This window comes from Sinohyriopsis cumingii, chromosome 12, assembly GCF_028554795.1.
Source record: "Sinohyriopsis cumingii isolate HCF-2022 chromosome 12, ASM2855479v2, whole genome shotgun sequence".
Taxonomy (NCBI): domain Eukaryota; kingdom Metazoa; phylum Mollusca; class Bivalvia; order Unionida; family Unionidae; genus Sinohyriopsis; species Sinohyriopsis cumingii.
The window spans coordinates 11,297,732-11,321,752 of NC_142972.1; the positions used below are offsets into that span (position 1 = coordinate 11,297,732).

At 34.1% G+C, this 24,021-nt stretch overlaps 1 protein-coding gene across 4 annotated transcripts in view; it reads right to left on the bottom strand.

The window, feature by feature from the left end:
• Nucleotides 1-227: 227 nt before the first annotated feature.
• Nucleotides 228-24,021, bottom strand: part of LOC149786006 (protein DOP1A-like) — a 153,045-nt gene continuing 129,251 nt past the window's right edge. For 3 of the 4 annotated variants that reach the window (XM_089976295.1, XM_089976294.1, XM_089976293.1), the window contains one exon: nt 228-14,615. In XM_089976295.1, coding sequence (XP_089832421.1) covers nt 14,295-14,615 — 321 coding nt within the window. In that variant the 3' untranslated portion in view covers nt 228-14,294. The remainder of the gene's footprint in view (nt 14,616-24,021) is intronic. The other variant, XR_016424855.1, reaches the window with a different exon arrangement.

The window sequence follows — 24,021 nt, forward strand, 5'->3', positions numbered from 1 at the left end:
AAACGTTTTTAAGATTCCACTTAAATTTTGATCATTGTACAGTATTTTACTGAAGTTTTTTTTTAGTGCTTCAGACATTTCAGCAGGTTTCAAAGAAATAATGGATATGAATTAAACAGGACTTTATTAACCAAGGTGATATTTAAGTGTGCATGAAAACAATTATACTAATGTTGTAATTATATGACATCCAAGGCAAGAGAAATGGGAGTTAATAATAATAATAATAATAATGATAATGACTTTATTTACAGAAGGTAATTCAATTAGTTACAGAACTAATCTACCTTGAGGCCTTCTATCTGTGATGTACAACATATACAGTATATACAATATGACTTGAAGTATCTGACACTAAATAATTAAGTGGTTTTAAAAATCAAAGTATCAAGCCTGGAACCTATGCACAGGCATTTGTGAACACATAAACATATATAAAATATAAAATATTAATCTGCATTGAAAAATTCAGCCGTGAAAATAATGCAAAATTACAGAAAAGCATCCATTTGAGACAATTTGATTATGCGAAGAAGAAAAGCCAGGAGCCTGCCTTATGTCACTTGTACTGTAGACTGGATTTTTGATTGCACAAACTATGATGCTGTTGTGGTCTCTTGAATTCGTCCTTGTTCCATAAGCAGCCATGACAAACATTTATCACGATATAATTGCTCTTATTTTACACCAAGAATATGTTGATAATGTGCCTCACTAGATTGAAAGTAGATTCTACTTTTCAACCAAGAAAATTCCGCAAAGATATGACTATCTTTGATAGACATGGATATCTGGCAACAATTCCCACCAGTGATCTACACGTTGTCCCTCTTAAATTCTGAAGTTAATCAGTTTGGAGTTGTATAACTTCGAAATCATCCTGATTCCATTCCTTGTCCTATTTACCACGTTAGCCGCTACTGTAAAGCTCTTTATGGCACAAAAAGCAAAATGCTTGTCTTGGCGTTCAGTTTTCATACAGACTGACCAATTATGTTCCCATCAAATTTGCGTTCAGGGTATTCTCATTACCGCACATTTTTCAAATGGTTATTCAATCTCTCGTCCCGCTCGAAAATTCGAATCGCCATGTTTAGCAAACATGCTCTTTCCCATCAGTTTCTGTTACGCGACGATTCATTGGGCAATTACAAAATTATGACCAATCAGAAAGCTTTATACAACGATCCTCAGTTAAACAATAAACGAACAAATACTTCTTTGAAAGATCGTTGTGGAATGGGACCGGATAGAGCATTATTTAACAAAAGTTTCGGAGACGATATTAAAAAATGGGTCCATATCGAGGAAATTCAGGTCAGGAGAAAAGCCAAATTATGTTTTAAAACGGAAAACAAGATGAAAACTTGTTTGAGGGCAGTTAAATCCAATTGAAGTTAAACAAAAATACAACAACAACAACAAATTTGAAAAAGAAATTTAACAAGGAAAGCTGTGGAAAGAAGTTATAAATTGTGCCCAAAATAAACAATAAAATTACAGCTATCAGATACAGGAAATATAAATGCTGCTGAAAATCATTCAAATTGTACAAGAAACAATAAATGTTATTATATCTTATTGATATTTTTATTGAATTGTCAGTGATATTACAATCACAAAGTATCACTATATTTTCAGTCATTTAACTTTACAGACACACAAAAGCCAAGTCCTAATTATGCCTTATTTAACTGATGTAAATGACTAAGTTCTTCATTCTGCCTAGATGTTGGTTAGAAAATAAACTAAGTCCAGATTCCTCCTTTCATATAATAGATGCCAGTGACTAAGTTCCTAATTCCACCTAGATGGTGGGTGGAAAATCAACCAAGTCCAAAATTATGCTTAAAGATGTATTTATAGGAGGAATTTGACAAAAGTCCATCTTAGAGTTAGACAGACTCTAGATGGATTCATCTTTGACTTCTCAAATTTTCCATGTCCGCCTTTGTATTAACCAGATTTTTAACATTTTAGGCAGATTCCGCCTGGAGTCTGCTTAAGTTCCAGGTGGAATCTGCCTAATTCTTTCATATGGGCTGAGTTACATGGCATTTTTTAAAAGAACAATTGGATCAATTTTGATTTCGCCTGGGAACAAAGGGCTAAACAAATTATAATGATCCACTACCAATCCTGTGTCTTCCAGCCACTCTGGTTGACTTTAATTGGAATGCGAGTTTACTAGGGTTACTGTTTTATAAATCTCTTTATTCTCTTAAGTATAAATTTGACCACAAAGAAAGGTCATGGAGCCAATCATTGTCCACCTTGGTTAATTCCACTCTTATAGTTACAAAAAGTTTGACTGCTCTCCTCCAGTCTGAGCTCTGAAGCAACACTTGAACATATTTGTTATGTATAGCTATGTTGTGTGCTTAAGTTTTGTCCATAATTGAGGGTTGGAAGTTTTGCTTTCCTCACTGTTGTCATGATTACAAGTGTTGTCATGATTACAAGAAGTAAAGAAGATGTTTACTTGAATTTGTTGTTGTTGTTGTGGTAGGGTTTAACGCCATTTTTCAGCACACGATAGGTTATACATGGCAGCCAGTATTAATGGTGGAGGAAGAACCCGGGAAAACGCCAGAAAGAACCGTGATCCATGAGAAGCTACTGGCAAGCTTTCTCACATACCCACATTAGCCGAATCTGAGACTTTAACCAACACAGACAGGTGAGATGGCAGTGATCTGTAATGAAAAGCGCTTTAGACCACTCAGACCCCTCCTTGAATTTTAGTTTAAAGCCTGACATAGTTTATGAGTTATTGGGTTTTCCCATTGTAAATCTATTCATCATAGGTCAAGTGGATATTTGTATATATAGAGGTTTGGTAAATTCCTGTTTCATATCAGTCTTTGGGAATCTATGTTCCGAGGTTGTAGTTGTGGTCAGATATAATTCAGACATGCCAACTCTCCTGACTTAATTGTGTCTTCCAATTATGTTGTTGTTGTTGTTGTAGGGTTTAACACCATTTTTCAGTTTACAATAGGCTATACATGGCGGCCAGTATTAATGGTGGAGGAAGAACCTGGGAAAACCCCAGAAAGAACCACCGACCCACGAGAAGCTACTGACAAGCTTTCTCACATACCCACATTGGCTGAATCCGAGACTTGAACCCACACAGACAGAGGTGAGATGGCAGTGATCCGTAACAGAGAGTGCGTTAGACCACTCAGCTACTCAGGGCCCCTCCAGTTATGCATAGAAAACCTGACAGTACTGAGTGGCAGTAAAACAATGTTGCGAGTCAACAGGAAGTAACAGGGCAATCACTGTAAAAACAAACTGAAATATTTTATTTTTTTTTCTTCATATTTCTGAGTTGTTCTGAGTTAATAGAAAGGAACCAGACAAACATTGTATGAACAAATTGAATATCTCGTTTTTTTTCCTTCATATTTTCTGGGTCTATCCGAGCTGACAGTCAGTAACAGGACATACATTGTATGGACCAATAAAAATTTCTTGCTTTTCTTCATATTTACAGAGAAGTACTTGTAAAGACACTAAAAATTCCACTTTACAAATGCAGTCTTCCACTTTAAATGACCATCAGCCTCACTTTCATTACCATAAAAGTTGGCATCTCTGTGTAATTATAGAAGTATGATTAATATTATTCTTTGGAATTACAAAGTGCTCATTAACATTTTTGTTTGAAACACTATGTTGGGATTTTTGAGAACGTATTCAGAGGTGTTCTAGACTGTATCATTGTGGTACATCAAGACATTCAAGATTGAATTCATTTGGAACATTTTATACATTTGGATTTGTTAGGATATTTAGGATTATTTGTGATTTAATTCACCATACTGTGTCTCTTAAATTTTCACTTTGTAACTTAGAGAAATTAATTATTTCTCATTTTACAAAATTTGTTAGTTTTGCTTCTTCTCTCACATAATTTAAGACCATAGCATAGTGATGTTCAATAGACTTTGTCCTCTGTACATCTTTGCAGCCAAGACAAAATTTATTTTGTTCAAGTACAGTAGTAAAAAGGACAACATGAAAGTTCTTAAATGTGTGACTTTATTTACCTTCAATAATGTAACTATGACCATCAACATGCAATAGAACGATGTTAACAGCAGATATATGGATTTTGTGGTGAAAAATCTACCCGATAGGATTCAACTTGACCAGTGTTATGTGCACCAGATAAAACTAAGTGTACAGTATCACTTATACTGTAATTACAGATGATGCTACTGTGGGAATGCTTGTTATCATATATATACACACACACACACACTGCCCTAACAGTCACCTTCATTCAGTGTTTACAATTGGCATTATAATTTCCCCAGGGTAGATTTTCTTATGTAAATATCCTGCATGTAATGGTCACTTGCTTTCTGTGATTAGCAGACAGGTGTTTACTAACCAATCTGTTTTCTCCATGCCTTAAGAACTGGTTTGTCCATGCCTTATGAACTGGTTTCTCTATGCCTTAAGAACTGGTTTCTCCATGCTTTATGAACTGTTTTCTCTATGCCTTATGAACTGGTTTCTCCATGCCTTAAGAATTGGTTTCTCCATGCCTTAAAAACTGGTTTCTCCATGCCTTATGAACTGGTTTCTCCATGTTTAAGTGGTCACTGGTTCAATACTGCAGGTACTACTGAATCTATGCAGCCTAAATTTTGCTTCATGAGGAAGGCATTATTTAGATAAATAACATGTAAGTTGATATATTTCTTATCTTGCTTTTATTCACCATACTCCAGTCATATTGACAATATTATTCAAAGGTGTCTATATGTCAAATTCAAAAGCATGGTAGTTTTTATTATTAGGGGAGATGGTCAAAGCAATTTCTTCGAAGGATGGTGAGAAAAGTAGTTGTCTTATCACAACAGAAATGGAAGTTGCCTTTTGCGTCAGTGACTGGTATAGTCTGAGATCTTTGTTTACATGTCTGTGAATTAATGCATTTCTGAAGAACAAAGTTATTCACTGAGAAGAAATGCAAGTTACATTCCTTTTCATTATGCTCAGGGGTCATTCAGTATTTAAAACATGTCTGTAAAGGCTGGTGAAGATTTGGTTCACAAAGGAAAGTCATATACAGCTTTTTTTTCGATTTCCTATTCTTCACAGCCTTCTCACATAAGGTAGTAGTCTTTTGATCTTGTTTAATGTAGCAACTGGGTAATCCAAATATTAATTTTAAAGTGTGATCAGCTGTTTATACAATTTTATTGATGAAATAATTAGTCCTTTCTTTTACAGTCATATGTAAGCTATCAACAGATAACCAATTTTAAAAGGTGAACCTGTGTACAGAGGTCACCTTTGTACAAAGGACAGTTCTGCCTTTTCCCTTGGGTGACTTATTGACGGGTTTGATTGTAAACTAAAGAACAGAATGTGAAGTAGCAGAATTCCATTTTACCATATCTTGGAATAAATTATACAATTTCTAAACTGCTGTCAGGATATTATACTTGTATAACTGAATATAATCCAACCTCCATAAACAATCTCTTTTCAGATACAGCAAATATATTGAATTTTCTCTTATTTTCCACTTTATTAATTCTTTTCCCTTTTCACAGCCACCTCTGTGAAAACAGCTCAAAAGGTTCCATTCCTGTTGTTGCTAGAAAAAAGATGCTGCAGTTTCTATTTTGCATCCAAGTCTGAGAAACTAATAACTGGCTGTGTGAATTTAGCAAACACAATCATTCAAAATATACTTGAAAATCTGAAGATGATCTTAGAAATCATTTTCTTTTGCTGGAATTCTTACCTGTTCTTTTAAGGTTTTCCGTAAAATAAATTTAGATTTGAAAATTCAACATAAGTTGAACTGTGGTTTTAAATACTCATCTGATTTCAAATATTAATGTTTAATGAAGCACCTATACCAACAACCATACCTATATCAACAACCATATCTATACCAACAACCATACATATACCAACAACTATACATATACCAACAACCAGATCTATACCAACAACCATACCTATAACAACAACCATACATATAACAACCATACATATAATTTAAAACAAAATTCTGAATAAATTACAATCCCAAATGTTGATTTTTCTATCTGACTCATGACATGAAAATTAATATGAAAGCTTTGCATACTCTTCATCAAAATGGAACTTTAATTCTCAAGCATAAAATTAAATTTAACTATGATTAAGCAAATGATAGAATAGCAAAAAACATTATCAAGCATGATCTGTGAACAAATAAATATTAAAAAGGAAAGACCATTCAAAATGGTCACTGCAATTACTTTATATTGTACATATATTTATGCATCAATACAGAGATAGGGTCCATGTCATAGCCAGTGTGACTATGTCACTATGATCATTGTTCTTTGAAAGTAAATATGTATAACTACATTATAAAATAAATTATACCAACATCACATTTAATTCAAACTTGTACAAATAATTCATAAGTAATTCAACATCCAGTCCCAACAAAACATACTCATTTATGGTGAAATATTTAATAGATGTATGACAATAAATGCTTTAACATTATGCTGATGCTTCTAACAATGTATGATATTGCATTGTACTCTACTTTACCATACATACTCAAGCTTTTTTACTGGCATTCCTGATAAATCAGTCTTGCTGACTGGGTGATGCAGCATTCTTCTGCCCACCACTGACTAGTCTGAATGTTGCCTAACCCTAACCCTGCCCACAACAGGCTAGTCTCCTTGTCGCCTAACCCTAACCCTGCCCACCAATGACTAGTCTGAATGCCGCCTAACCCTAACCCTGCCCACCACTGACTAGTCTGAATGTGGCCTAACCCTGACCATGCCCACCATTAACTAGTCTGAATGTTGCCTAATTTGTTCCTCCAGGGGCAGTCAGCAAATTTGATTCTCTTTAGCCAATATTTAAAGGTGTTAACTATTGCTCTACTTAGCTGTTTCAGTAATTATCAGTACCAATAATTATCAGTACCAGTAATTATTGGTACCAGTAATTATCAGTACCAATAATTATCAGTACTAGTAATTATCAGTACCAGTAGTTATCAGTACCAATACCACATATTTCTAAAACTGATTGGATTTACATATGCCTCTAATCTCTGTATAAACTTAAGAAGAAAAAATTTCATGAGAGAGATGTTGGTGTTGGGTTGGGTTCATAACTTTATAAGTAGAAGAGGCCCAAGTGGACTAAAACTGCTCACCTGTCTAATACAAAAATGCAAGAGAAATTGGCAAAGTAGTTTGGATAAGTATGATGCCTTCTGTAGAAATTTCTTCCAATGCTGTTGATTGCATGTGTTAAAAAAATTGTTTTAAGGTTTCTGTATGCCAGGATGATTTTACTCTGAGTTGGTCAGAGCAGTATCATTTTTTAATAACCGTTTTGTAAATGTTTTCTGTATTTAGTAATGTACAATATAAATAACAGGCAATTGGTATAATTTCTATAAATGTAAAAAGCTTGTACATGTTTTTGTTTGTCAAATTTGGTTAAATTCAGTAAAGTGGATTTTTTAGATCATGGTGCAGGTTAACTTTTACAGCCTTATTTTAACATAGATTGGCACAAACTTAGAAGCCCTTCAGGCCAAGATGTCATCTTTTAAATTTTGTTAAATTCTGCTGAGTTGTTTTAAAAAACATCAAAAGGAATTATTTTGAGTAATGGTGGCCATATTAATGGTGAACAGAATCATTTGTATAAATCTGAAAACCCCCAGGCCAGATTTGTCTTTTTTCTTCTTATTTTTTTGTCAGATATGATCAATTTCAGGGAAAAGATTCATTTTTTTGTTTATTTTTAGTACTGGAGGCAATATTTGCTGGCAGACAGTATTTAAAAAAATGTAAAGGCCTTTCTGCCAAGATGATTCTGTCAAATTTAGTAATGTTGAGTGGTTTTTAAGAACCTGTTTAGAGATTTTTTTTATTGCAGATTGGCATAATTTATACAGATTTGAAAACCATCTATACAAGAGTAGTATGCTGTCACATTTTGGTATACAACAGTAGTATGCTGTCACATTTTGGTATGCAACAGTTTTATGCTGTCATATTTTGGTATGCAACAGTAGTATGCTGTCACATTTTGGTATGCAACAGTATTATGCTGTCATATTTTGGTATGCAACAGTATTATGCTGTCACATTTTGGTCAAATTCTGTTGAGTGGTTTTGAAGATGTCATTTAAAGTTATTTATATTTTTGGTAGCAATGTCTATTTTTGATGGATTGGCATCATGTGTACAAAATTTGAAAGCCATCAATGCCTTAGTGTTTTCTGTAACATTTGGTAAAATTCTGTTGGTTAGGCTTTTCAAAGATAAGTCATTTAATGATTTTGTATTTTTAGTAATGGTGGCCAGATTTGATGGTAGATCTGCATGATCTGAATGACTTTCATGCCAGGATACTTTTCCATAAGTTTGGTAAAATCTGTTTTGTGGTTTTGAGAAGTCATTTAAAGGGTTTTCTGTTTTGAGTAGCAGTGACCAAATCTGTCTGAACAGATGTGACAGGCCTTCATGTCAGGATGCATTTTTAAAAAAACTTCTGTTACATTCCGGTGGGTGGCTCTTAAAAAAATTCAATGGTTTTCTTAGCAATAGTGGCCATATTTGAGGATGGATTGGCATCAACTGGAATACTATGATGCTTTCTTTCAAATTTAGTCAAATTCTGTTGAGTTGGTCTTGAGAAGTTATGAACAGATGTTTTATTATGTTTAACAAAAGCCATATCTGAAGGCAGATCCTCATTATTTGAATGAATCTGCTTCATGCCAGGATGCTACATCAAATTTATTGTACAAGTCACACAGGTCATGTAAAAGCATTTACTGAAAAAAGTTTAAAAAATAATTTTATTTTTAAAATTTAATCATAATATAGTTATAACGAAGTTTATTTAATCATGATTTTTGAGTGATCTACACATTAATTGCTATGTACTTTTATAATGGCAGTTCAGCATTACACTGACTTAAGAAAGTCGATATTTGATTGAACTATTACTAGTGTTGGGGGGATCAAGGTACAATCGTGTGAACAAGAAGTTACATGCATCTTCATTCATATTCAGCATGGATGTTCAACTGTGAAAGAGATAGAGGAGTAACATACAATTAAATTTATTCTTAGCTTGTACATATGACATTTCTTCAAAATGATAATTTATCTAACTAAAATAAATCTGAATTGACAGCTGTGTTTCTATGAAAGTACATATTTTTGTACTGGAAAAATAGGTATTACATACAAACTGAAATAAAAGACATGATATACCGCACAGAAGATATACACAAAGTTACATAACTGCCTCCAATTTATTGGACTTGTGTGCTGATTTTCTTTTCTGCTGGTGTTTTCCCAGAGTTTGTTTATAAATGATGAAATTGTCGCATATCTATTTGTAGTACAACTTTTTCCTAACTGCAGATGCATTCTCTTACATCACAGCGTGCAACAAATCTGGTTTTAAATGAGATCACCGTTTTCTTACTGTGCCTAAAAAATGTCCAAGTACGTTTATTGAATTTGCCGTTAAGCATTTTTTTAAAGGAATTTATACAATAATCTTCAAAGGAATTTTGAAGGACAAGGCGTGAAATAAAGTGAATAAACACAATTTAAAGGTATGTGAAAACAAATTCTACAAAATGACACATGTATCTGCAAAAAGTGATTTAGAGTGTGTACATGAGCTGTGTGATTTGTACTATAGTTGTTTTTGAGACTTATATACAAGCAAATGTGAACAGATGATGCATGAGGGACCTTATAATAGCCTTTTGGCCAGGTGAGCTATACATTTAGAAACATATTGATTAGCTTTAACATTTTCCAGTCAATTTGTCCATAACAATTGTAGCCAATGGATTTGGTTATTCATAAACCATAACAATTGTAGCCAGTGGATTTGGTTATTCATAACCCATAACAACTGTAGCCAGTGGATTTGGTTATTTGTAACCCATTGCACATGTCAGACCTTTGTACAGCTATTTTCCATCCACAACGAAAAGAGGAAAGAGTAAGTGTGTGGGAGGGTGGTATTTGTGTGATCAGATAAACTTCTCTTTTTATATACTGATATTATTATTTTGTAAAATGTTCATTCTTTTTGTTGTTGATTGCATTCACCACAACATTTGTGTCATCAGAACCTCAGGAGAGGGAGAACTGGGTTTTAATAATTAGGCAATTTACATGTTAAAAAGGTGCATTGGAACTACTGATAAACAGCACAACTGCCTTGCCCTGCAAATATGTCATCAACAGAATTATAATTCTTATATATATCTATAGAGATGCTTCCAGGCCAGGAGACGACTGGTTTCTTGCAAAAATTATTAATTAAAATCTTTCAACTTTTAAAATCCGATGAGGGAAAGATCATGCATGTTACCTGTGGTTCCCGTAATTTCTCATACCCAATGCATGAGTTTTTAAATTAAAAAAGTTATGTTCATCTTATCTTTTTTGTCTTTTCTCCATGATCTTAATCCAATTTCAATGAAGAAATCTGTTTGAGTACAAGCACCTTTATGATGGAGATCTGTTTGGGTATTGCAGAAACTGTGGAGGTATTCCAAATGATTTGTTTCATGGAGGGTTATTGTAAACTGATCCACTAATTAACAATTAGGGAAATGTCTAAAGTGCAACAGCAGTGTGTCATGTTGAAACAAAAGATAACTGATTTCTTAAGGAAAGTCAGTGGTATGGAAACATAATCTGCTTAGGATGCAACTAGAAAGGATGAAATATCAGATGGTTTGCTGCTAACTGAACATAGTGTAGAAAGCGGTGATATAGAAATAACCAGCACGGTTATTTACTAAGATTTAGGTCTTGTAGAAAATCGGACACATCAACAGAAATATCCTAGGAACAGCATGCATAAATTATGGAAAACTGTGCTTTTGGATATATATCCTGAAAATCTGATCACAAATCTATTCAGACAGGCTATAATTGCAGCAGTTTTTACTTTATAAAAAGCTGATTGTGAAAAGAGATTCAGTTCTCAAAGCGGAATTCACACTTCTCAGAGGAAAAGTCTAACCACAGACCTTTGAAAAATCTAACCACAGACCTTTGAAACTCTATTACAGAAAATGTCAGCAGTGACAAGAAACAAATAAAGATATTTGCCAGTTGAGCAACAATTAGGTATGCAGATGCCTTGTACATTTATTGTCAAAGAAGTGATACAAAATCATTAAATGCTTGTTTTAAATTAGATGTTTCTACATCTTATATTGATGTCATCACCCATAGCTACCATTCAGCATAGTTACTCCCCTCCCTTAGGTGGAATTGTAACATATCTGATTGAACAAATTATCTCTATGCTCAACTGATGTTTCTTAAATTCAGATGATTTATGGTTCAAGAAAGCATCGCTTATGCCAAATACAAGCTTAAGAATCACACTTTTTAGAAGAGACAGTGTGTGCTTTCCCCCTTTTCCAGTATATAAAGTCTGTTCAGATATTAGCAGTAAATCTAACTGAAATAAAATAATTTAAAGAACAGGTACAAGTATGTGGTAGAGAGGCTATTATTAAAAAAACTAAGAAATATATGACATGTAAAGTAAACATGTACTGAAAATAACTACGGTAAATCAACTGGCTGTGCTTGACAAATTGATTAGGAAATGTACCGGTAGGCTAGTCAAGAAGTTTGGGTTTCTTTAGTAGCTATGAAACTGTCTTGTTGTGTAGAACAAGGTTGTGGCAGCCAATCAGTAAGGTTGACGACAGGGTATGCCAATAAAATGTTTGTGTAATCAGAAATTAAACAGCAATACAACATCCTACATTGCATGTATTGTCAATGAATTATCTGAGAATTTATTGCCAGTTTATTTTCGCATATAGACATAATTTGTTAGCAGATCTCAAGCTGCCCAGATTTAAAGCTGGACAAGTTTATAAATGTCTTAATATATATTTATTGTTAATAAATTGTATGACATGTCCATAATCCAGCCATACCATCCATGATGACCATGTAGTTCTTTTCAATCAGGATACCAAGGGTAAAACCTAATCTCTAAATAAATGAAAATAAAACTTTAATGTACCAATACAGAAAGAACAACAATGCCTTAAATAATTAATAATTCTACTTTAATTACACAGCATTTACCTGGACATTTTTCAAACAACTAAATTGACCAGAATCGTTTCTATTGGTAAGTTTGATTGGAGAATCATTCGGCAACATCAGGCAATTTCAAAATCAAGTCATTAATGGATTTGTTCAAAGCTTATAAAGTTCATGCAGCTGCAACCTCAAGACATTTTTTTTGACTTTTTCTGAGCTATAAATGTATCTTGGTAACACAAACGCCATTTTGACATATCATTATACTCAACTGGTGACTGGTAATGAAATGAGTTATTTCTATGCTGCTATTTCAAAATTAAGCAGCTGGGCCCAAAACACAAAATGTTTTTATATTTTATATATTTTATTGCAAGTAATTCTTATTAATTACATGTGACTTCCCTTTTTCTTCCTAATTAACACAGTTCATTAAAAATACATTGAACAACAGAAGCAGTACTTATTGAAAGTTACTGAAGTTTAAAGCCAATGGGTGTTTTGTTTAGTTTTGAACACTGACTAAGATCATTTCCTGAATGGAGAAATAAAACATTATTTCAACACAATGTACAAACCCTGTATCCATTACTTCTTACTCTATTTCAGTAAGCAAATCCTTTAATTTAATCCTCCTCCACTTTTTTGTCATGATGACCATAATGATCCGTTCATCTTCATGAAACTTCCAGCAACACTGAATACACATCACTGACAAATTACTTATGTTAACAAAAATATATAAAGTTAATATAAACATACCTTTTCAATAGAAAATTTAGTTAATAATAAACCAGAATCTGTGATTTTGAAACATTTCCCAAAAGTAATTCTGCTTAAACTCTCTACTTAGATAAAAGACTGATTCTACTATAATTTGTTTTAGGGTTTAACTCCATTTCTCAGTGCAAGATAGGCTAAACATGCAGGCCTGTATAACTGGTGGAGAAAGAACCCAGGAAAACCCTGGTAAGAACAACTGTCCCAATGGAAGATACTGGCAAGCTTTCTCACATAGACTCAAACACAAGCGAATGGAGGTGAGATGGCAGTGATTGGCAAAAATTTTTGCTATAGACCACTTGGCCACCTGGAGCCCCCAAAAGCAAATATTCTGAATTGTTACTTTCATGGGTAGTAGTTTTTGTGGTTTTGCAGATAATTATATTTTGATCGATACAAAAATATGGATGTGTCCAGTTGTTTGTTAGATTGCTCAATTCATAGTTGATAGCATCCACAAAAATTGGTAATTCATAAACAATAATGATTTCACAGATGGTGAGTTTTCTTGCAGTAAAAGATGTCTCTTCACTAATGCTAATTGGCATGCAGATGGAAATGTTTTTCTGTAATAACAGTAATGCACCCTCTTTATAGATTCAACTCAGTATTAATGAAAGACATCAACTACAATCCCAAAGCAAAACTGTTACAGAGCTTGGCATCATCAACAGTTTCAAGATAAATCAATTAATTACTTTGCACAACAAAAAACATCACTACAGTTTTCAAATGAATGACCTTGACATGACTCATACGGTTACTTCATCTGCAAAAATAAAATTGAAATGGTATATGTATCACTGTAGTCAGTGTAAGAAAAAAGCTGAAACTATGTATAAGCAATTAAAAACCAAGAGGGGTACTAAATTCCTCTCCTACCCAAACCCCAAGTATCTATTTGTCCTGTGCACATATATCTCAAAACTTGGCAGAAATCTTTGTATGAAGTTGATAAAAGCTGTTTTTAGTTTTTTTTGGCAGCACAAGAAAATGCTTATAAAATGCTTGAAAAGTGTTAACTATAATGGCATTTCTGAGAAAAAATAAACTATAAAAATAGATATCTCTCTTCGTTACCTGAAAATATTACACATGAAAACGATCTGAAAGATACTTCAGCATTACAAACAAACATCGATACATTAGCAGTCTACATTATTATATGCTGTAGATATCCAGGTTAATATGACTCTGTTCTTTAAATTCAAAGTTAAACCACGCCATTGTTTGATGCAACATGATCCATCACAACAAATGCATGTACTGACAAATCTTGATCACATGTAACATGTTATAAATACACCCCTGTGACCTTGAATATGAAATGCCTTAAAATGACATACTGAAGTGATGTTTACAGTTGACACTTAGCATTAAAGCTATTATTCATGACATGGGTTCAAGGAAATCTCTTTCTAGAAGTTCCTCTATGAACTGTCTGTCTGTCTTATGTTGAAGGTCAAGGACACTAGTGTCAGACTGGTCCAGTACTGATGGTATTGATTTAGACTTTGGTAATAATCTTCTGCCATTCTTTCGAGCGCCACTATGACCTTGGCCTCTAGAAGTTATGTGAATGTTCTCAGACTGGCTAGCCATACACAGTGTGTTAAAGAAGGGCTGCAGCTCGGACAATGACCTTAGGTAAGTTAAGGTCAGAAGAGGTCGTCCATGGGTCATCTTCAAGACAGGCACATCCCCTTGAATCTGATGGACAGAATAAATAATTGCTTTATTAATGAGAGTCAAAGTAAGTACAAAATACTGATAATGTAAACTTCTGAAGAGACTTTGAATTTAGATAACTGTTTAGTAAATAATTTCTTATGATATTAAAAACCATTTCTTTTAATAATAATAATTATAATAATAATAATAATAATAATAACACTTTATTTACAGAGGGTGACTCATTAAGTGAAGTACATGAACTATCCTCCCTTGAGGCCCTCTTAAGAGTGCAGTAATGTGCATTATATGAAAGATAATATTACTTACTGTTCATTTTAACATCTTCAGCATTCCAATACTAAATTCCATTATCTATTTGACAGTTTTCAAGCTGAGATCATTACAAATTCCATTATCTATTTGACAGTTTTCAAGCCGAGATCATTACAAATTCTGGAAAACTATATTTAAGTGAGCAGAAGTTTACAGAATTTCCCCAGCAGATATAGAATTTGTATGGTTCATGTCCCTAACCCTAACCACAGCCTAGATGTCAAACAAGAAATATATTCAAGGAAGACATGCCATAGCAATGCCTGAAACTCACCTAATTGAAAAATCTAACCGGACAGACATATGTATACTGTACAGACTGATAGACAAGGGTGACATTATATGCCCTACCTTTGTCATAGTAGGGCATAAAAAATAAGCAACATTTACGTGTAACCTTGATTTTGATAATAATTAAACCATACAAAGGCAATGTGGTAGGCATCCAGTTAAAGCAAAACTGCATTATACTTAATACCACTAAATTGAATGGCTTCAGAGTCCAGTTAAAGTAAAACTGCATTATATTTAATACCAATGCCAAGGCAATGTGGTATGCATCCAGTTAAAGTAAAACTGCATTATATTTAATACCAATACCAAGGCAATGTGGTATGCATTATATTTAATACCAATGCCAGGGCAATGTGGTATGCATCCAGTTAATACCAATGCCAAGGCAATGTGGTATGCATCCAGTTAATACCAATGCCAAGGCAATGTGGTATGCATCCAGTTAATACCAATGCCAAGGCAATGTGGTATGCATCCAGTTAATACCAATGCCAGGGCAATGTGGTATGCATCCAGTTAATACCAATGTCAAGGCAATGTGGTATGCATCCAGTTAATACCAATGCCAGGGCAATGTGGTATGCATCCAGTTAATACCAACGCCAAGGCAATGTGGTATGCATCTAGTTAATACCACTAAATTGAATGGGTTCAGAGTCCAGTTAAGGTAAAACTGCATTATATTTAATACCAATGCCAAGGCAATGTGGTATGCACTATATTTAATACCAATGCCAAGGCAATGTGGTATACATCCAGTTAATACCATTAAATTGAATGGCTTCAGAGTCACAGCCACAAGCAAGCAAGTAATCCATAGCTGTGACCTTGACTTTGCACACAGGACAATGATAACAGTACCACATACACTCACTTATAAGCTGACATTTTTTTATACAGAAAATCTGATTTGTGTATGTTAGGGTTGTCTTACAATGCATGACATACAAAAAATTTATAAACATAGGACAGTATTGGAAACTCCAGATGTTTGCAGTACAAATACAAACAGGCAAATTAAGTATTACCCACAACCAGTGTTTATCGAGGGTGTTTACTATTAAGTATATTGCTTCCATTTTTGTGCAAATCCCAACAACCTATATATGTATTAATGTTTATGTTTGCTACATAAACACTTCGTTGGATGCAATAAAAGTTTTGATTTAAATTGTTTTGTCCTTATCCATAAGTAAGATTTAATTCCCAAGTGATATTTCCCAAGTTTTTTTGCTAGTGCATCCCACTGCTTGTAAAGGCAGCACCCTCTTTGTTTTCTCATGTGACAAACCTTTGATCAAGCTGCAAGTAATGATACTTACTCAGTGCCAAGTAACAGAGGGTAGTTACTTGAACACTGTGATATTGCAGCACAACACAAGTTGCAGCCTTTAATAGATTTCACAGACTGATGATCAAAGTGCTACTTATAGAACTCAAAGCAAATTCTCTGCATAAACATCCACATATGACAGTGAAATGAGTTGGATGATATTTACAATAACCAGACAACAGCAATTTACAATGACTAGATGACAATGGAAGATTTAGTTTTAGAGGAGTCATCTATTTAAATTATTGAATGGAATTACGAAGTTCTCATATTAATAGTCTGGACAAAAGCAACACTCCGGGATTATTGTGAATTCATTCAAAGGAGTTTTAGACAATGCCAATGTGATACATTGAGACTGCTGGCACTTCAGCATACATAAGGACTGGTACATCAACACATCTGAGGCTTGGTATTCATTCAGAACACTTTTCTTTTGGACTTGTGATTGAACTTTCAGGATTATTTTGGTTTAATTCTTAACACTGCCAGTTCCCCTTAAATTTTTGTTTTGATGCTTAGAGAATTATATTATTTGTTAAGTTTTACAGAACTTGTTGGTTTTACTTTTTTCCGTTACTTAAAGACCAGAGTGTAACAGTATTTTCTCCCAACTTTGGTTGCAAACTGTACATGGGGGGGATGTTACCTTCACCCTAAATAGAGGTCGTTTTAAGTGGTGCAAGACACAAACTAACCATTACTGTTTCATTTTGCTAGGATTATAGACCTGACATTAAAACAATTAATGTTGACTTGTGACCTGCACGTCAAAAATAGAAACTAAGCTTAGTTGCAAGAAAGAAACGGTCTGTAAACCAGACCAGGTGACCTCTGAATTTTACTTGTTAAGGTGTTTAAATGGCAGTATAATGGATAAACAAAGACAAGCTGGTACAATGATATTTGAAAATTCCTATGACAAATGTCTGTATGTGTTGGTAAAAAGCTTTAATCTACTGGACATGTCTGGTCTGTAGTTATTTTTTATATCTTTTTTCTGCCTGATTTATGAATGGAGATAACTTTTTCTAACATCCATGTCTGGGGAAACACTGAGGTGGATATGCCTAACTTACATATCAAATCATGTATCATCAGTTTCCCTCAGGAGATGTCCAATATTATCTGATTCGCCCATTTCATTGGTTCACTAGTTTGCAGAGACTGAAAATTTTGTTTTGGCTGGAATTTTAATGCAACATAAATTTCTTAGTTCTATATGATTGGAGTGTTACGAGTCCATGCTCTTAAAATAAGTAACAGAAAAAGAGTGAAGACAACAAGCTTTGTAAAATTTAACAAATAATTTATTTCCCTACAATTCAAAGTGAAAAATGAGGAAAAAAAAAGAACTTACCGTATTGCAAATTAAATCCAAAAATAAACCAAAAATTAAAGACACAAGTCCTAGTAATAAAAAGTCCTGAATAATCTCAGTTCATATCCCAAAGAGATCCAAAATTGAAGGCTGTCTGTTATGGCCTGCAGAGTGTTGATGTGTCAACAGTTTCTTGTTGAATCATATAAATATTATTCCAGGTTTGAATTCAGTATAAATTCCAATGAATGTCTTTATCAAAAAATTTTGTCAGAGCATTTTTGTATTTCCAGAGAAATTAATAACTTGAATTCAGTAATTTGAAGAAAATAAAATTCAGCCCAAACTGGTCACAGCATAATACAACTTACAGTACTAGATGTTAAAGCACGACCAGTAAAATCCTCAGTCACAATATAATATAGTTCTGTTTGACTTCAGGTCATAATTAGCATTTTCCAAAAACAACCTTTATGTAATGGAAAATAACCTTCTCGAATGATCTAGTGAGCCTTGGTTTGTTTTACAACACAATAGCCTAAAAAATTCACTTAGGGATCTCCAAAACCCTGACCCTGATCAACATATTTACTCCTTTGTTTACCTGAATAATAATCCTGATAATAAGCTCATACACACAGAGAATAATGAAGCTATTGTTAGTTGTTTACATAAATGAAATAAAAAAGAAATTTTAAAAAATTCAATCAGGTAAAGTGGAAATGAACTCAATTTTGGACAAGGTTGAGTTCATCAAACAATGTTACATTACAATGACATATAATGAAATAAAAAAATTTTAAACAGACAAAAAATTAAATACACATAACAGGATTTTATAATGGGATTCTAAATTTTGAATGTTACACTGACAAACATTTGTTAAATGTTTTTAATACCTTAACACTACTTTAATAACCTCATAAAGATCTGACTTTTATGGCCAAGTTGACCTTACAGAATGTTTACTTGTACTTCTTTTTTGTTAATCTGATTGTTCATAAGATCTCTGCTGAAATTTATTTTTGTTCATCAATCTAGTTGCTATTCACAATGATCATTCCAGCTGACCTTCACAGATAGGGGCTTAAAGACAAAGCCCATTGGGAACGACTTGGCGTTTGTTTAATTTACTAGAATCAATATTGCTTGAATACTATCCAATTCTAAATCATTTTTTCTTTCAACCGATAATACATTTCTTGCATAAATTAGAACATCTCTATCCCCTGAACTTATATCACCTCTGATTGGTGTGCCATAAACATCAAGTCATTTGACTATGTTTCTGTTTAACCCAGAATATAGACATAGTGACTTAGATGATAATAATAAATTCAGTTGGTCTAGCTTATAATGCACACCTTGTATATTTATATGCCTGATGTGTAGACCTTTGATTTAATTCCAAGAGCTAAAGTAAAAAAAATAAAAATTACTTAGAGGTCAAACCTGAAGTCACTGACAGAACAGTTGAAAAAACTTGAAGTATTCATGGAGTCACAGACAGAACAGTCACAAACACTAATTGAACTTCTGCATGCCAAACATTCATCATAATTGTAAGTTTGAGTGACCCAAATGAAGCAACATAGGCATACCTAGTACAGTTCCAATTTCTGTCAGTTTGTGTCCCAAATGAAACATGGGCATTTTCATCCAGTAGAATTCCCATTGTTGTCAGTTGTGTCCCAAACAAGACATGTGCATTTTCATCCAGTAGAGTTCCCACTGTTGTCAGTTTGAGTGTTCCAAAAGAAACAAAATGAGCACCATCACCTAGAAGTCTAGTCATGTGAGAGCAGAGATTATGTCTCTTAAACATGGCTTTATCTTTATAGCAATTAACCTTGCAGCTGTTACTAGGGTGAAACAGTTCAGTGCTTTGCCTGCTCCAAACAGTCATGGCATTGAATTTTGCCTGTATGTCTGCATAAATCTAGGCCATGCCCTGTTTTAACCCTTTACCTCATGCATGAGCCTTTGGATGCCTCTGCTCCATTTGCATGAAAGTGCCTTTGGACTTCTGCTGTAAACATCAGCCATGTTAAGCGGCTTTTCATAGCGATAGCGCCATCTTCGGGGAAAACCCCTATTAGATGCTACATTCATTTCTGCAAATGACAATTATGTCAGATCACGTGGTCACTGTTTATGCTCTGGTTGTAATCTCCACTCTCCAAAATGGAGGGGGGCCCCAAGTGGCCGAGTGGTCTAAAGCACTCTCCGTTATGGATCACTGCTATCTCACCTCTATCTGCATGGGTCTGAGTCTCGGATTCGGCTAACGTGGGTATGTGAGAAAGCTTGCCAGTAGCTTCTCGTGGGTTGGTGGTTCTTTCCGGGGTTTTCCCGGGTTCTTCCTCCACGATTAATACTGGCCGCCATGTATAGCCTATCGTGTGCTGAAAAATGGTGTTAATCCCTACAACAACAACAACAACAACAACCAAAATGGAGGTCATGAATTTCATTCAGTACTTACGAAGTTTTCACAGGATCACAACTATGAAAGCTTCAATAACTTAGATAAAGGCTCTGATATTGATGTAGGAAGCAATTAGTTTTTATTAATTATCTAATTCAGATGACTTAGTGATGTAGACGCAGACAAAAAACTTGTAAATTTCGAGTATGAGAAATGGCAGCTATGGTTGGTCACGTGGCTTCACTGACTTGATGGTGATCAAGTTCTCTCAAGATTTTACAGCATATAACAGATTCTTCCATGAAAAATAATTACACAGCTATAACAATCAGAATTTACTCTTCAATTTTTCCACATATAATAGATGTGTACCAAAAGTGTAAAATGGTTAAATTGCTGTTAAACATAACATGCACTACATTGCTTAACAGTTAACAGGCAGGCCTGTGCATATGGAGTCGAATAGGTGACAGGTGTTCTATTTATTGCTCACTATACTGGGTAACTTTGCTCTATGAGGTAAAGGGTTAAAGCAATTACAACACCACCATCCAGTTTGCTGAAAATGTTATCTTTGTCCCTATCTTTGGTTAATATATATGCCCTTGTATATTGGAACATGCTCATTACTGCATGCTGGAAGTGTAAAAGTCTCATTTTGTTTAAATGGGTTCTGTCCTTAGCCGTGAGGTGTTCCAGCATCAGATCAAACTTTGTAATGAATGCATTTTCAATGGCAATCATGTTGCATTGTTTATTAGTTTCTTTAATTTGTTTTTTAAGTTTCATTATATGCTACTGTAATGTAACATTGCATGCTGGACTTAACCTTGTCCAAAATCAAGTTTATTTTCTACTTGACCTGAATTAGTTATTTTTTTAATTCTGTAAACACTAGTACATTGCTAAAATATTCTCTACATGTATAGGTTTAATATTCAGATTATGATTAATAGAGGTAAATATTTATTTGGGTCTGGGTATAGGTTATTGGGATTCCCCTAGCATACGTAACATAGTCCAGGTTCTGTATTATAATTTTAGTAACAGACCTTTGAATTATAACTACCATTTTATCTTGTAAACATTTACAACCTTCCATATTAAAATTTTCCATTAGCTAATAGTTTTTATTAGAAAATGCTAACTGTGACATGAGGTCAAGTAAAGTACTATGTAATCTTGACTTTGTGCTTTAAGATCTAGCATAATCAATTTGTATTATTGTTGTGTCTAGTAGTTCATTTGGGCTAGAATTTATTTCTTCTGATTATTCCATTCAATTGATTTTTCTTTGGAAATAAAGAGTGCTCATGAATATACAATATACTTGGACAGAGACATTCACAGTGATTTACAGTTAATTCAAATCTGGAATTATATTACTGGGTTTCAACAAAAGACAGCATATCAACACTTTACGAGCCACCACAGACACACCAACACTTTCAGCATTGAATTTAATTTGTATTTCCAATAAAGTTTATTCAGAACTTGAATTATTAGGACATGTGTCTGTAATTCTAGGATTCTATGGGATTTAATTTGCAATACCATATGTTAATTTATTTTCACTTTGTATTCTAGGGAGATAAATTATTTATTGAAATGTACAAAGCCTGTTGCTTTTCACTCTTTTTTGTTACTAAGTTTCAGAGCATATATTCATAATACAATCAAGTTACGAATGGAAATTAGAAAAGTTATAGATGTGGCTTGAGCTATGAATACACTGCAATGGGTAGAAACTATGGATACAATGAAATGGGCTGGAACTTGGATACATTGCAATGGACAAGAGATATGGATACATTGCAATGGACTAGGAATATGGATACATTGCAATAGGCTGAGCTATGGATATATTGCAATGGGCTAGACCTATGGATACATTGCAATGGGTAGAAAATATGGATACATTGCAATGAGCTGGAGCTAAGGATACATTGCAATGGACTAGAGCTAAGGATACACTGAAATGCACACAACATATGAATATATGAATACATTGTAATGGGCTAGAGATATGGATACACTGCAATGGGCTGGAGTAATGGATACATTGCAATGGGCTAGAGCTATGGATAAATAGCAATGGACTAAACATATGGATACACTGTAATGGGCTAGAGCTATGGATACATTGCAATGGACTAGACATACGGATACATTGTAATGGGCTAGAGCTATGGATACATTGCAATGGGCTAGAGCTATGGATACATTGCAATGGACTAGACATACAGATACATTGCAGTGGGCTGAGCTATGGATATATTGCAATGGGCTAGAGCTATGGATATATTGCAATGGGTATAAACAATGGATACACTGCAGAGGATTAGACATACAGATACATTGCAATGAGTAGAAACTATGGATACATTGCAATGGGCTAGAGCTATGGATACATTGCAATAGGTAGAAACAATGGATACACTGCAGTGGATTAGACATACAGATACACTGCAATGGACTAGAGCTATGGATACATTGCAATGGACTAGAGCTATGGATACAATGCAGTGGATTGGGGCTATGGATAGATTAAAATGGGCTCCTCTCACTAAACTTTGCTCCACAGAGCCTTAAACAGAGAAACTAGTGTTGGAAGACCAAGCTTTGGAGAATTCTGGGGCCATAACGTCTCTAAAAGATGAGTCCACTGAGGGGATTGATGCTTTATTCTCTGATTTTTTTCTAGGAATTCAAGATAAGCCTGTTTTTTCCTTTCAAGTGCTGAGTCTTGAAACCATCTCTCAATAACTTCAGTTACAACAAGATTTTCAAATTAACTTCTGTTGCGGTCATACTGGATGTGAGATTGACACCCTTTTCATATAGACCAAGTAGATGTTATAACAAGCCTTCTTGTGAAAACCCCATGTTGATATGATCAGTCATTAAGTGACATCATGATTTTCAAGACAGCTGTTGTGGCAGTCACACTGGATGTACAACTGCTGCCATTTCCACTTAGGACCCACTCATGTCTGACAGTGAAAATCCCATGTTGGTAATGACTTTCCATTTAACAGCATTGATAACAAGATTTTCAAGGTGGCAGTCATGGTGATCATACTGGATATCAGATCAGCACCATTTCAGTTTGTTGATCAATAAGAAATCAAAAGAAGTCTTCTGATGAAAACCCTATCTTGATATGATTTTCAGTTTTGCAGAAGTAACAATAACAAGATCTCAAGATAGTTGCCTAGGTGGCCATATTGGATATCAGATTCACACCATTTTCATCTAGGACCACTAGGCATCATAAAAATTCTTTTGGAGAAAGCACTGTCAATATGCCCAGCCATCAGGAATAAGATTTCCATCATGGTCATTATGATGGCCATATTCAAAGTTGGACTGGAACCATTTTCATTTAGGACCAAATAGATATCATAAGACGTTTTCTTGTGGAAACCCCATGTCAATATGACTTTTCATTCAGGAGAATTTCATTTAGGACCAAACAGATATCATAAGAAGTTTTCTTGTGGAAACCCCATGTCAATATGACTTTTCATTCAGGAAAATTTTATTTAGGACCAAATAGATATCATAAGATGTTTTCTTGTGGAAACCCCATGTCAATATGACTTTTCATTCGGGAGAATTTCATTTAGGACCAAATAGATATCATAAGAAGTTTTCTTGTGGAAACCCCATGTCAATATGACTTTTCATTCAGGAGAATTTCATTTAGGACCAAATAGATATCATAAGAAGT